This window comes from Ptiloglossa arizonensis, chromosome 5 (assembly GCF_051014685.1).
Source record: "Ptiloglossa arizonensis isolate GNS036 chromosome 5, iyPtiAriz1_principal, whole genome shotgun sequence".
NCBI lineage: Eukaryota > Metazoa > Arthropoda > Insecta > Hymenoptera > Colletidae > Ptiloglossa > Ptiloglossa arizonensis.
The window spans coordinates 4,152,183-4,164,520 of record NC_135052.1 but is presented as its reverse complement, the minus strand read 5'-3'; the positions used below and the strand labels follow the sequence as shown (position 1 = coordinate 4,164,520).

Below are 12,338 nucleotides of genomic sequence, written 5' to 3'. Positions count from 1 at the left end.
ACACTTCAATTCCGATAACTAAAGTCTTTCAAAGCAATTTGTCAAAAATTATAAGACTTACTAGCAAAAAATGATTACCGGACAACATAAATAACCTAAGCTATTTTTAGTAATGTTATTTCATATATGTAGTACAAAGATGCATTTGAATAGGCAAGAATAAAAAATTAGCAATATTTTTTCGAATCCTCCTGTTGTTGAATATTGTAACTTTAAAATTAAATAATACACGCCACTTGTCACTTTGCCAAGTTTTTTGGAATTAAACAAAGTAACACACACAAAATTTAATACCAGTTTTATGAAATAAATGCAGTAATGAAAAAATATATTATAAATTAGATATATTTATACATACATTAAAAAGTTCGAGTTAATTTTCATTAATTTCATCGCAATATAATTTTTCATGAATAACAATTAACTTAAATAAGTTTTGGGACAAGGTAGATGTTATTATATAATAAAAGGTGACTAATTACATCTGTAAAATGAAACATATACAGAAGGAAGTGTTTTGTATAATTGAATTCAGCGTTGTACAACGATCACAAAAATTGGCACTGTCCTAGCGTGAGAATTAAGATGCTGCTTATAGTCAGTAGAAGACAAAGATATCTGCCCGTGATCGGTACTCTGAAAAGTCTGGCGCACATCTTCAATGACGATGTGTACAGAAGTATAGTGTCAAGATCCTCGCCCGGTGTGCATTGATAAACGAATGGTCGTATGCGCACTTCGTGTCCGATACTTTGAATCATGGAGCATGCAGTAGTCAAACGAGCTGCCTATCAAAAAACGAGGCAATCAGTTTTAACCTGTTTTTGTTTCCTTTTTAACGTTTGCTTCACACATGGCCCATTGCCTCGTAATACGCACATGATGCACAAAAATATATTTAAGCTTCAATTGTACATTTCGATCGATATATGTTGAATACTTTTTAACACGGATTACACCAAATTTTAAAAACTTTTAAAAATACAACATAAAAATTATAATTAATTGTGCTTCATTGACGAACGTACTTGAATGAAAGGAGCTATCGATATTAAAATCCATAGTATCACGTTTACTATTCCAATCCACGTGACAGGATTATTTTGCGCGTCGCTATTATCATATTGAAGCAACCAAATCGCTCCTGCGGTGGCCCATGACAAATTTACAACTGTATAGATACATACAGCTGGACCCAATTCATCATTGAAATATTTTAACAGTTTCTTAAATTCACAGATTTCCTACAATGTACAAGAACATATAAACGGTTTTGGTTTCCTTTAATAGGAAAAAAAAAAAATAGAGAAATGCATAAAAGATGTTTTACAAACCCTCATCCAGTCGATAACAGGTGATGTATGATGAAGCAATTTCCCACGAAGAAAGTACAGATGTGCCAGTAGAAGTTGCCCTTGTAAGCAGTAACTGGTTATAATTGTTCCTTGAACCATATCGTGCCACAATGTGCATACGATTAAAAATACTTTCAATGTTATTTTTACTTGATATGGACTGTGTAAAAAATAAATTTGAAAGAAGTGCTAAATAATGTAATGCATATAATAAAAATAGATTTCTTGAATTATAGACCTGAACACACCAATTTTGTGATAAAAGCAATACGAATTAATTACTATGCAAAATCAAAAATAAACTTAAATTGGCTGAAACTTATGTTAAGAAATTTACCTTTTTTCTAGCCATTGAAACATGATGCTTTCTCTGGCCATCAAAACATTTACTGTAATTAATGCCATAATTATCCATACAACGCTCAATGCTATAAATAACCACAATATTTGTACAAGTTTTCTTTGGTTTCCTCGATTCACAGGATTTGATGAGAGAAGAAATGCTCTCTCCATTAAATTTTGTAGTTGCTCATTTTCTTTAACACGGAACAGATACACAGTGTATAAATATGCTACTAAATGCAATATACTGGGTACAAAGTAGCTAAATACAATATTTCCAAAGCAAATTTTTTCTTGCATATGTTCCTCATTTGTGTTTGGTACAATCTGAAGTTCCACCGGTAATGTCTTATAGCAAAATCCTCTGTCTCTTCTGAGAAGATAATTGTATATAGTACGTATTCCAATTAGGTTTCATTTATATAAAAATTGCGTTATGGGCACAACAGATGATAATCATACCTAAAGCATGCCATGTATTGTAAAACATATCCAATGCACATAAATATTGTGACTTGAAAAGTATGAAAATTTACAAGAATACAATAACAAGAGTAACGATCAGAATCATCACTGCTCATAGGTCTCAATCCCATTACTCCTAATAACCTGAGATATGGCCTTAATATCTTATGTTTGCAATAATGAAGAACTGCAGATGTACTAAGCATTTCGAAATCTGGCATTTCAGTGATTTCACCTACCTATTCTTAAGAAAATTATATTTACTGACTTTGTAATTGGTTGTGCCAAGAAGTCATTCAAAATTATATCTTACTTCTGTACTTTGCATTTGTAAGTCTGATAATCCAGATGGTGTAAATTCTTGTTGTTGTGTTGTTTCTTCATGATTTGGTCGAGGAGGATCTTTTCCATTTTTTGATTCATTATTGGAACTGACCTGTAAAAAGTAACATCAACATTGTTATGTAAATATGTTATTGGTGTTGTTTCTTTAGACTTTGTACAATGGTAAACAACATAAAGAATATATATTATAACAACTATTTAACGTAATTACATTATTATTAATATAATTTTTACAATCCATTTTATAAAGAAGAAAAAAGAATTTATGAAACACAAAACCTTAGGCTTTGAAATTAATTTGAATATAATCGACAGACCTTCAAAGTCAAAACAAAACCGTGATTGGCTCGAGCAAAATTATCACCTTGAATCTCTATTCAAATACAAATAACAGCTGAACATTTCCAAGATTGAAATTCGATACTAACACACTTATACAACAAAAAGAAGTTGCATTACTGTAGATTGTAATGCGATACGTGATTAAGAAAGTGAAGATTAGATGCAATAATGGAAGACTCACCAATGTCATTTTTCGCGACAGACGAGTGCAATGCTTTTGAACTTGAAAAGAAAACATTTGTATCGGCACCTCTTGTGATTCACCCTAACGTATGAATTTAATTATATCAGTCTTTTGAGATGACACTTCACCTCTGTCAAGATATACATATGCATCGCGTCGAAACAAATTACTTTACTCGTGCCACAAGCAGTAACTTCTAGTACAGGATATTGGGAAAGAGGAGGTCACCGTTCCCTATACTAACGTAACGAAAAGAACGTATAAAAGTATTATTTACTTTACAAAACAAAATTGTTTACTATTTAAAAAGAAAATCAATGTACAACAATAAATATTAACGTTTCTTTCTGTACAGGTTTCCTGCTGGTCTCAGAAGATGTTTATAATCCTTCCCGTGCCTTTTTACTTGTAATTTTGCGCGGCCAGATTGTTTTTTCTGCGAATAAATATATGATATTACATTTATATATAAGAAATAAAAAAGTTTTGTTAATGGACTATATAGTGTGTGAAATGCATAACCATTCGTTAAAAGAGTACCTTTCCAATGATAAAAGTCATTTCTCTATTACCACGTAAACCAGAAACTGTAACATTATGAGCCTCTTGATTTTTTAGTCTGTCTCCCAAACTAGCCCTTAAAAATAGAAGAATAATTTTAAAGTAATTCAGTCTTGTGTCATTGTTATTTTTTCTCCTATTAATATAAACATACTTATTTTGCTTTTTGGCTATCGGCTTTGCATCCTTGAATTCCACGTGGTCCTTGATTTCAAAAAGCCGAGAATGATTTTCTAAATTCTGATCGTTACTTTTTACGCTTTCATCTTCCTCCTCGTCTTGTTTTCCAATTTTTTTAATCAATCGATATTGCCTTTTTACTTCTTTCACCCATGGTTTTTCATCGTCTGAACTACTATCGTCATGAATAAAACTTTCATCGGAACTATTGTCTGAAAATATGAGCTTTGCCATTGAAATAGTTTATCATGAGATTATATAAAAGTATAATAATTATACAGATCGAAAACCTTGGTTTTCTTCGTTGTCACGATCAATCTCCATTTTCTGTCGGGACTCTTCTTCAGCTATTCTAAGTTTCAACTTCCGTGCTTTGCTTTTGTCAAGCTGAGAAATAACAGGATTTAACAACGAATACTCTTCCGAATTTTTGTCCACTTGAAAATCTGGATTACTGAACAGTGCTTTGAAACGATCGTCTTTAAGAAGATTGGAAGCGCTCTTTTTCTTTTTCTTTATATTCGTTTCATCGTCCATTAATTTAAATGCAAGTTCTTTATTTACACTCGGTAGTTTTTGAATCTATAAGTACATACAAGTATGAATGAAAAATATTACATATTATGTCCTATAAAATGAATGACTAAAGTATAATAGTACCTGTACTCTGCTGCCACAGGTTTCTTGTATTTTTTGTTGAATTCTTTTTTTCTTATAAACTTCAAATTCGAAAGGTTTCATCACATCTCTAGCTTTTCTATATAATCGAATATCCATAAAATACCCATGCATGTAAGCTCGAAGAAGTTTAGTGCCTTTTAAATGTGACAGACCTAGTTCATCCAATTCTTTCTCAGTGACAAATTTGTAATCGTCGTAAATTGTCTCATAATTTAATTCCTCTAGTTCTTCTGTTAGATTGTCCAAGAAACTGCACCAATAAGGAGCTGGTCCAAGGCTGGGAATGTAATAGGTTTGCATTTTTGTATTTTCATTAGCGATTACGAACATTCCAGTATTTGGAATAATGCACATATCGTTAAAATCATTTTGAGCTTCTATCGACGTGTACAATTTACCCTAGAATACACAATTATTATGAAACTATTTCGAAATTTTAGTTAGTTTTGTTTGTTTCTATTCTACTTACATTATTTCTGTCCCATATTTTCACAATAGAACTATCCATAGAATAAATCATATCCATTTTCTGATGAAACTCTATATTCTTAATTGGTAATCCGTACATATGGTCCTTTATCAAAAAGGGTTTGCTGGAACGAATGTCATATAATAGTATCTGTCCAGTTGACGTACCCACACCAAACGTCAAGCCTCCTTGAAACTTTAAACTAGTAATCGCCGGAACTGTTTCTAATCTATACAGTATCAGAATGGATATTATATTTGTAGAAAAATACAGTGTTTGTTTAAGCATTATGGATTATAATATAGTATCTTACTTATTGTCTTGTCCAACACAGTATAAAGCACAATCTAAAGTACCCACTTTGCTTCTTGTTCGAGGATCCCATGCTTCAATTTTTCCTTCTTGAGTTCCAACAGTGAGAAGATGATGTGATGGATTTATTTCGCATTTATTTATTGACATTGATTCTGTCAAGAATGATTGCAAAAACTGTCCTCTCTCAAGATTTATTCTATAAATCTCATTACTGTAATACAATGTAATCTATTAATGATATGTATCAATTAAATGTTGTCTTAAATAATGGTTACAGTTAAGAGTATCTAAGTAACATACCTATCTCCCACTACAAAAAGATCACACGATGGATAATGATACTTTATATCTCTCCCGAAACGTGGTACTCTGAGCCTATAATATTTACCATGGGCAACGTGAAATTCAATACTTCGATCGCAATGTAAAAATACCAACTGTAACGTAACAGAAAATTTCATTAATTAAATCCGCTATTAAAACAAATAGATATACATAAATATATATATATATATATATATATATACATATACACATGTACCTTACTGTAATCATCCGACAATATATCAAAAGCAACAACCTCTGAATCAAAACATCTTTCAAATTTTAATGATAAATTCTTTACATCAAAACACTTTACACGTGGTTTATATATTCCTGTTGCTAAAATATATTGCCCATCTTTCGAAACATTAATAGAAGTACTAATTCCGGGCATGTCAAAGTCCTGAATAAGTTCAATTCGTCGACGTATGTCTATCAAAAAGTTATAATTATTCATATATTGTTTATGTATGATTGTATTCCGTATATAACGTCACTTACCAACATTTTTTTTTAATAAACTTCGCCGTTTACGTTCCGATAACCACTAACGAAATAAAAGTTATCGATCAAAATGATTAATATCGGAGTGTCGATGAAAAAACATTAATAAATACAACGAATGATACTTTACCTCTGGAAGAGATTTTCCGGCACTTAAATTATAAATTTTCACATCGTTTGGACAAGAAACTTGCATCGTGGCCAAGGATATTTGCAAACTTTAAAATCTGTCATACCTGTCGTTCATATTGTTCGAGAAAGTAAAATCTAAACGAGAAAGCACGTGGAGCGTTGTTTTGGTAAGAAAGGGAGTATATTTCTTGTTTCTATGAAAGGGATCGCCACAACATACTTCGCTCACAATATGAAAATCACTAGACAAAATAATATTCCGATGAAACTTCATCGATTGATTCTTACACGCCTCTTTGTCTTATCGGTGGGAAAGTTTTTAGTTCAGAATGCAAGACACACAGTTTTCTATTTAAACGTTTACATAATCTGCGATTGAGCAAAATTAAGCTCGTTTCAATGTAGAGGAATCATAAAGTCGAGCATTTCAAGATTACGCATACGCCTTAAACGTGAATGATAGTTGGAAGGGTGAAATTACAACTGAAATACTTATATTAAATTGGAAGGAGAAAAGAAAGAAAAATAATTTCTCCGATTATCGACCGCTTCTCGATAGATAGCAACTAAGATACTCGATATCTCGATTATTACGTTCAGGAGTTGGTAGAACTGATCGCTAGTCAATTACCGTCCAACTATCGAGAGTGGGGAGAACGCGATCCTGCGATAGAGGGGGTGTTCGCGGGGCGAAGGGGCCCAAGCGGGGGCCAAGAGGGGCTGCGAATAACCGCGAAGGGATAAGGAGGGGTAAAAGAGAAGTGTGACCGGCGTTCAGCGCATATAGGTAGTCGTGAGAGGAGTCAGTCGGTGACGGGTTGTGTCTCTAGTGCCGTAGTGAACAGTTCGGTCGAGCCGCTTGTGTTAAAAAATGAGCTGGCAGGATTACGTTGACAAGCAGCTGCTCGCGTCTAGGTGTGTTACCAAAGCTGCGATCGCGGGACACGATGGCAACCTCTGGGCGAAGTCTGAAGGCTTCGAAGTGAGTAATCGTTGTATCTCGATCAACTAACGCTTTAGAGGCTTATTATTATTATTACTATTATCATTACTACTACTACTATTACTACTTTAATTTTTAATAATAATAATAATATTATCATCATTATTATTATTATTATTATTATTATTATTATTATTATTATTATTATTATTATTATTATTGTTATTATTGTTATAAGCTGACCGACAAGAGGGAAAGTAAGCGCTGAACACACGTCAAAAAAATCTAATCGCATCATAGCCTTTCGCGTTTCTCGACTTCTCTCCGCCTTCTTTCTTTGTTGATCGCTGCGGTCGGTCGACACCATCGAACGTCTTTCTTCGTTTCTTTGCCGTGACTATATATCTAATACATACGTATATGCATAGATCTATGTATACATATATACATATATATATATATTTATATACACATATATACATATTACATATATATACATACATATTAGAATTTCGTTCATCGGACGATCGACCGAATTCATGGGATCAATGTATCTTTCAATACATTCCTCGATAGTTGAGATCGAAACGAGTTTTATGAACAACGACGAGTACCGGTCGGTTTCATCGTCAAAAATATGGTGCCACGTAGCCATTCGTGCGTCTTAATTTTCCGGAGCAAAAATAATATCCTCGAATCCATCTAAATCGACAAACCCTTTGGAAAGTTCCGCGTGTTGAACCGGCATGATCGTACCTGGTACTACCTAGGCCGCCGATTAGACCGGAAGCATACGAAAGACTAAGCCGGCTGAATATATTTTCGACTCGTCACCGACCAATAGAGCGCGACCTTCCCTTTGTCGAAAAATTTCTCGAGGAATATTGTCAACCGCCCGAATGTGTCTGCAGGACCGGCCATCGCAGATTCAACGTGTAAATTGCTTAGCCGGGTAAAAGAGATTTTTGCGTAATAAGTAAATGGATTTATTTCTCCCAATATTTTCCAAGAAATCGATTTTGTTCGATCAGCTCTGCGTGAAATTGGGTGTGGCGATATTCGCCGCAGAAAATTTTGCTGGTCGAACTTGAACTGCTTTCGACTAAGTTGAACATCGCTGCCTGCCGTGCACGTTGTCGCTGCTGCTCATGGAAATGATGGCTCCTATTCTTTTCAGTTGCACCGGGTGGGTTCGTAATATTCATGGTCACGCTCGGTACGCGATACTAGATATTCGATACTCGAAGCACGATATTCGTTAAAACTTTGATCAAAATTACGAATTTCATCGTAACGAAGGATGACTCGTTTCTTCAGAAGCGGTTCTTTGCTATGAAGAGAATCGCATAAAGCTACTTACGTACAACGCGTGAATTTTTTAGTTACCCAGGTTAAACATTTTCACGAGTCTAACAAAAACGTGTTAGTCGTTGTTAATGTTATTGACCTTGGAAGTGTGAAATTGGCATTTAAACTTCTAGCATTTTCCGAGACAAGAGTATTCCAGTGTGCAACTGCAACAAGTAAAGTTAGTGTGCTATAAAAGCAATACTTATAAAATTAAAAAAAAAAAAAGATTCAAATCATGGTTTATTTTACAGAAAGAATGGCTAGATAAATGTGGACAAGCGAAAAAAATGAAATTGGCTGAAGACAATTCGACCAATGATGCACCAGATAATGATAAACGATCAAAACATGAAAAGAGAGCTCCATCTTGATCGATGTCTCCTGATTCTAATACCCTGGGTATGTTTGAAAATTGTAAAATCCTATTGTTAAATAAAATTAAATTAACTTAAATTAAATTACATTTTTCAGTCGTTCTTTTGTTGGTATAGAAGACAAAAATTTAGAATATCATGAATCTTAACCAGAGTGGATGCTAAAAGTTGCAGAAGACCTGGATTCTTGTATTGCTCAATGTCACATTGAAGAAGCTTATAGCTTTTTGGAGAAGGCAAAAGCTTATTTAAAGGATGTTGAAACTATACCACTTTTACTTGAAATTCAGTCAAAAGTAAATGATAGAGGGCGATCGCTAGTTGACGTTTTAACAAAAGAACTTGAATTAAGCGCAGAAGCAAAATCGTTACAAGGTGGCGGTTTAAGAAGCGCGCGTCGCGTGGTAAGACTTTTGATACAACTGAATAGAAGCGCTCAAGCATGTCAATTGTATTTACGGTTGTGTAGTGCCGTGCTAAAAGCTCGTTTGAAAAGAGTTAAAAAAGAGGGTGCCATTGCACCTTACGCAAAACAACTTAGTGCAATCGCTTTTAGCAATATTGTGGAAATCGCAAAAGAATTTCTAAAAATTTTTCCACAATCTACAAACTGCACATCTGGTAATTGAAAAATAATATAACCGAACGCTAACCCATACCAGAAACTATTTAAATTCTCTTCTTACTTGCTTCCTTTTTATGTTCATATTCAGGTTTGGTCGTCTGGTGTAGTCAAGAAGTGAAACATTTAACGACGCATTTGACTAAACAACTTTTTACTCCACAAGTGTCTCTGAGTACATTGGTAGAGTGTATAGTCTCTGTTCGAAGTCATTGCGATCAGGTATGGCATTTGTATCGACATTTTTACCATTAATATAATAATTTGAATAAACTATTGTGTGACATGCACTACCAAAAGTTGTTTTATTCTTAGTTGACGCAACTAGGGATGGATTTTCGTTATCAGTTAGATGGTCAGCTTAGATCTCCGTTAGCTAAAGCTATACAAGAAGCAGGCGAAAAATACATCGATATTGTAAAAGTGCATATAGCCGAAGACAGTTGGAGACCGACCAATTTAGAAACGAGCAAAAACGTTCAAAATCTATTATCCGAACTGGATGATCTTGGGATAACTGTACCATCATCTTATATAAAAAATGATCGTTGGATAACATTGACCGATAATACTTTAGCTTTCTCGAAAATTTACGTCAGTCTCTTGGAGGACTGTCTCAGCGTCGCTACACCGGAACTCATGGCTACGATAGATGCGGTTTTAATATCTGTAATGCAAATTCAAGAACAGCACATAGTTGTGTCGATTACAAATCCAAAATTAAAGCAAAAGGTAACGAATATTTTACCTTCCTTTCATATCATAAACTAAAGAAATTTCCCTTACATACCCTTATTGTCGTTTACATTAATAAATACTTTCTTTTTTTAACTGTGGATTTAGAAACAACTGGTTCGCGATAATGCAACTTACCTCCGGGATGTTGTAATTATGCGAGGAGTAGAACTATATAAATCAGCAACAAATCAAACCTTCAAGAAATTGTTAGTACTGAAAGAGCAGATTGTTTGCGACAACTTGTTACCTCCAATTACGGCAAAACCTTATCCTTGAACTTCGATACCAAAGTATTCACCTGCGGAATACATTTAACTGCATCGGAATATATAAACATTATACTGTATATAGAGGTGTATGCAAAAAAAATAGAACGTTTCAATCCGTTACGACGGATGTATTATATTGTACATATAAGTCAGTTTTAACTTTTTAGTAAATACATGTACTGAATTGGAAAAGCAAAACTTCTTTTCCATTTCTATCGCAGGTACATAAATAATACTAATGTCGAACAAATGAAAACTGCGCTACAACCAAATGAATACAAACAGCTTTATGAAAACGCTCGACATATCTTGTACATACATTGTCACACGTCTAACACGAAATATTTACAATTTAAAATTGAAAAGAATATCCAATGCTTATTAAATATAACGTGCCTCGTTATTTTGAACTTTTATCTTTACAATTCGACGTGTCTGTGCCCCCATCTAATTTTCTCTTTTTTGCACGTATATCCGCCAAAGTCTGCTCTATACTTCTCTGATCTTTTTTATTTTCACTGGGAACTAAAAAACGTATGTTACGATTAACAATACAAAATTCTTGTTAGAAACAAAGTGGTACATATCTACTTACCACAGCCATAACTGCTATTAGCTTCTGTTTTTTTGGCTGCTTCTAAAGCAGCTTCTTTTCCTATTAAGTGTTGATACTTATCCTTATAATAACTATTTGGTACAAAATTGTCTTTTCGTTTTTTAGATTTTGAAGCTTCTATTTCTTCTTTAGCTCGCCTTTCTCTTTCTTCGATTAGCCTTTTTCCTATTTCTTCATTCCATTCTTCTCCTTTACGTAATACATTTAATTGGTCTTCTGATGGAGCATACTCTCTCTTAAAAATCATAATATGTCGATCAATACCTTCTTCGCCAAAGGAATATGCCCATACATTTGCCACTTCGGCTACATCATGTCTACGATATAAAAAGATACCAAACTATTATTTTGCATATGATTTAAATGATATTTTTTCCTATGTACATTATACTTCTATGGATTTGATCCATTGGAGGGAATTTATATTCCTTTGCAACATCATCTTGAAGAAATTTATTAATTTTTCCTTCCACCTATAGTAACATAACAACAGCGATAATGCGTGTATAACCTGTTTTTACGAAAATGAGTTGACAGATAAAAAATTTAGACCTTCTCTCGAAAAACTTTTAACTTTTCAGCTTCTGCTTTTTGATGCTTTTGATATTCTTCTTTCTGTTCTACAGAAAAAAAAAATTATTTTACGAATATTAAAATAAGTACTCGGAAAATGCATGAGATAGGTTAACAATTCTAACTAACTTTTCATTAATGCCTTTTGTTTATCACTGATTGCAGGAGGCTTGTCCATTGAATTTAAAATAGATCCCAGTAAATCCATAATTTTACTTATAATTGTCTCGATAATTATCACCGAAGTTCCTTATAGTCCCAATGATTTTCTGCAAGATAGAAGAACTCGGAATATAACTTACATATATATATATATATATATATATATATATATATATATGTAATGAAAGTTCGCTAGCATTTCTAAAACTATGTTTTTACTGTTAAAACAAAACTTTGTGAAAAAGAAGTAACTACTTTTAAAAGAATCCCAATATGTCTTTTTTTGTTCCACAGTTTATTACCGTACAAAATTAGATTCTTTCTTATTATTTTTTAGATCATTATCTATATTTGGCAAGACACTTCAATTCCGATAACTAAAGTCTTTCAAAGCAATTTGTCAAAAATTATAAGACTTACTAGCAAAAAATGATTACCGGACAACATAAATAACCTAAGCTATTTTTAGTAATGTTATTTCATATATGTAGT

At 33.2% G+C, this 12,338-nt stretch overlaps 4 protein-coding genes across 10 annotated transcripts; 1 reads left to right on the top strand and 3 right to left on the bottom strand.

Annotated features, from left to right (window-relative positions):
* Positions 1-326: 326 nt before the first annotated feature.
* Positions 327-3,169, bottom strand: LOC143147001 (uncharacterized). Of its 3 annotated transcripts, none has more exons than XM_076311808.1 (7): positions 3,031-3,169; positions 2,476-2,598; positions 2,160-2,401; positions 1,693-2,070; positions 1,335-1,515; positions 1,029-1,244; positions 327-788 (listed from the first exon to the last, which is right to left on the bottom strand). In XM_076311808.1, the coding sequence occupies exons 1-7, from the start codon at positions 3,085-3,087 to the stop codon at positions 549-551; spliced, it is 1,437 nt and encodes a 478-aa protein (XP_076167923.1). In that variant the 5' UTR covers positions 3,088-3,169; the 3' UTR covers positions 327-548. The 3 variants fall into 3 exon arrangements, 2 of the variants coding, with proteins under 2 accessions (XP_076167923.1, XP_076167924.1); XR_012992147.1 differs by having other exon boundaries at positions 649-788; positions 880-1,244; XM_076311809.1 differs by lacking the exon at positions 3,031-3,169 and having other exon boundaries at positions 2,160-2,406; positions 2,476-2,596.
* LOC143146998 (nucleolar protein 10-like) lies at positions 3,158-6,718 on the bottom strand. 4 transcript variants are annotated; one of them, XM_076311803.1, is made up of 12 exons: positions 6,198-6,718; positions 6,065-6,110; positions 5,781-5,995; positions 5,540-5,676; positions 5,238-5,450; positions 4,925-5,153; positions 4,435-4,854; positions 4,065-4,356; positions 3,749-3,986; positions 3,574-3,670; positions 3,373-3,469; positions 3,158-3,272 (listed from the first exon to the last, which is right to left on the bottom strand). In XM_076311803.1, the coding sequence occupies exons 1-12, from the start codon at positions 6,261-6,263 to the stop codon at positions 3,268-3,270; spliced, it is 2,055 nt and encodes a 684-aa protein (XP_076167918.1). In that variant the 5' UTR covers positions 6,264-6,718; the 3' UTR covers positions 3,158-3,267. The 4 variants fall into 4 exon arrangements, with proteins under 4 accessions (XP_076167918.1, XP_076167917.1, XP_076167920.1 ...); XM_076311802.1 differs by lacking the exon at positions 3,158-3,272 and having other exon boundaries at positions 3,279-3,469; positions 6,198-6,717; XM_076311805.1 differs by lacking the exons at positions 3,158-3,272; positions 5,781-5,995 and having other exon boundaries at positions 3,279-3,469; positions 6,198-6,717.
* A 1,627-nt stretch (positions 6,719-8,345) lies between these two features.
* Positions 8,346-10,795, top strand: LOC143147416 (exocyst complex component 8-like). The gene is given in 7 exon segments (XM_076312663.1): positions 8,346-8,358; positions 8,483-8,670; positions 8,744-8,895; positions 8,964-9,487; positions 9,580-9,710; positions 9,804-10,220; positions 10,332-10,795. Coding segments are annotated over 7 exon segments (1,635 nt in total). The 3' UTR covers positions 10,542-10,795.
* On the bottom strand, positions 10,609-11,975 carry LOC143147003 (sperm-associated antigen 7 homolog). 2 transcript variants are annotated; one of them, XM_076311813.1, is made up of 6 exons: positions 11,814-11,975; positions 11,664-11,731; positions 11,496-11,584; positions 11,376-11,428; positions 11,091-11,300; positions 10,609-11,020 (listed from the first exon to the last, which is right to left on the bottom strand). In XM_076311813.1, the coding sequence occupies exons 1-6, from the start codon at positions 11,890-11,892 to the stop codon at positions 10,896-10,898; spliced, it is 624 nt and encodes a 207-aa protein (XP_076167928.1). In that variant the 5' UTR covers positions 11,893-11,975; the 3' UTR covers positions 10,609-10,895. The 2 variants fall into 2 exon arrangements, with proteins under 2 accessions (XP_076167928.1, XP_076167927.1); XM_076311812.1 differs by having other exon boundaries at positions 11,091-11,428.
* Positions 11,976-12,338: the final 363 nt, after the last annotated feature.

Bases quoted from the DNA above. Each gene is read 5' to 3' on its own strand.
- LOC143146998 (XM_076311803.1), bottom strand. From the start codon at position 6,263: ATGCAAGTTTCTTGTCCAAACGATGTGAAAATTTATAATTTAAGTGCC. The intron at 5,154-5,237 runs GTAAGATACTAT...GATACTGTATAG, and splicing joins TGTGTTGGACAAGACAATAA to ATTAGAAACAGTTCCGGCGA. The intron at 4,357-4,434 runs GTACTATTATAC...ATGTACTTATAG, and splicing joins CCTGTGGCAGCAGAGTACAG to ATTCAAAAACTACCGAGTGT.
- LOC143147003 (XM_076311812.1), bottom strand. From the start codon at position 11,892: ATGGATTTACTGGGATCTATTTTAAATTCAATGGACAAGCCTCCTGCA. The intron at 11,732-11,813 runs GTTAGTTAGAAT...TTTTTTCTGTAG, and splicing joins ACAAAAGGCATTAATGAAAA to AACAGAAAGAAGAATATCAA. The intron at 11,429-11,495 runs GTACATAGGAAA...TTTATATCGTAG, and splicing joins CAAATCCATAGAAGTATAAT to ACATGATGTAGCCGAAGTGG.
- LOC143147001 (XM_076311808.1), bottom strand. From the start codon at position 3,087: ATGTTTTCTTTTCAAGTTCAAAAGCATTGCACTCGTCTGTCGCGAAAA. The intron at 2,599-3,030 runs GTGAGTCTTCCA...TACTTTTTACAG, and splicing joins TGTCGCGAAAAATGACATTG to GTCAGTTCCAATAATGAATC. The intron at 2,071-2,159 runs GTATGATTATCA...TTATCTTCTCAG, and splicing joins CAATACATGGCATGCTTTAG to AAGAGACAGAGGATTTTGCT.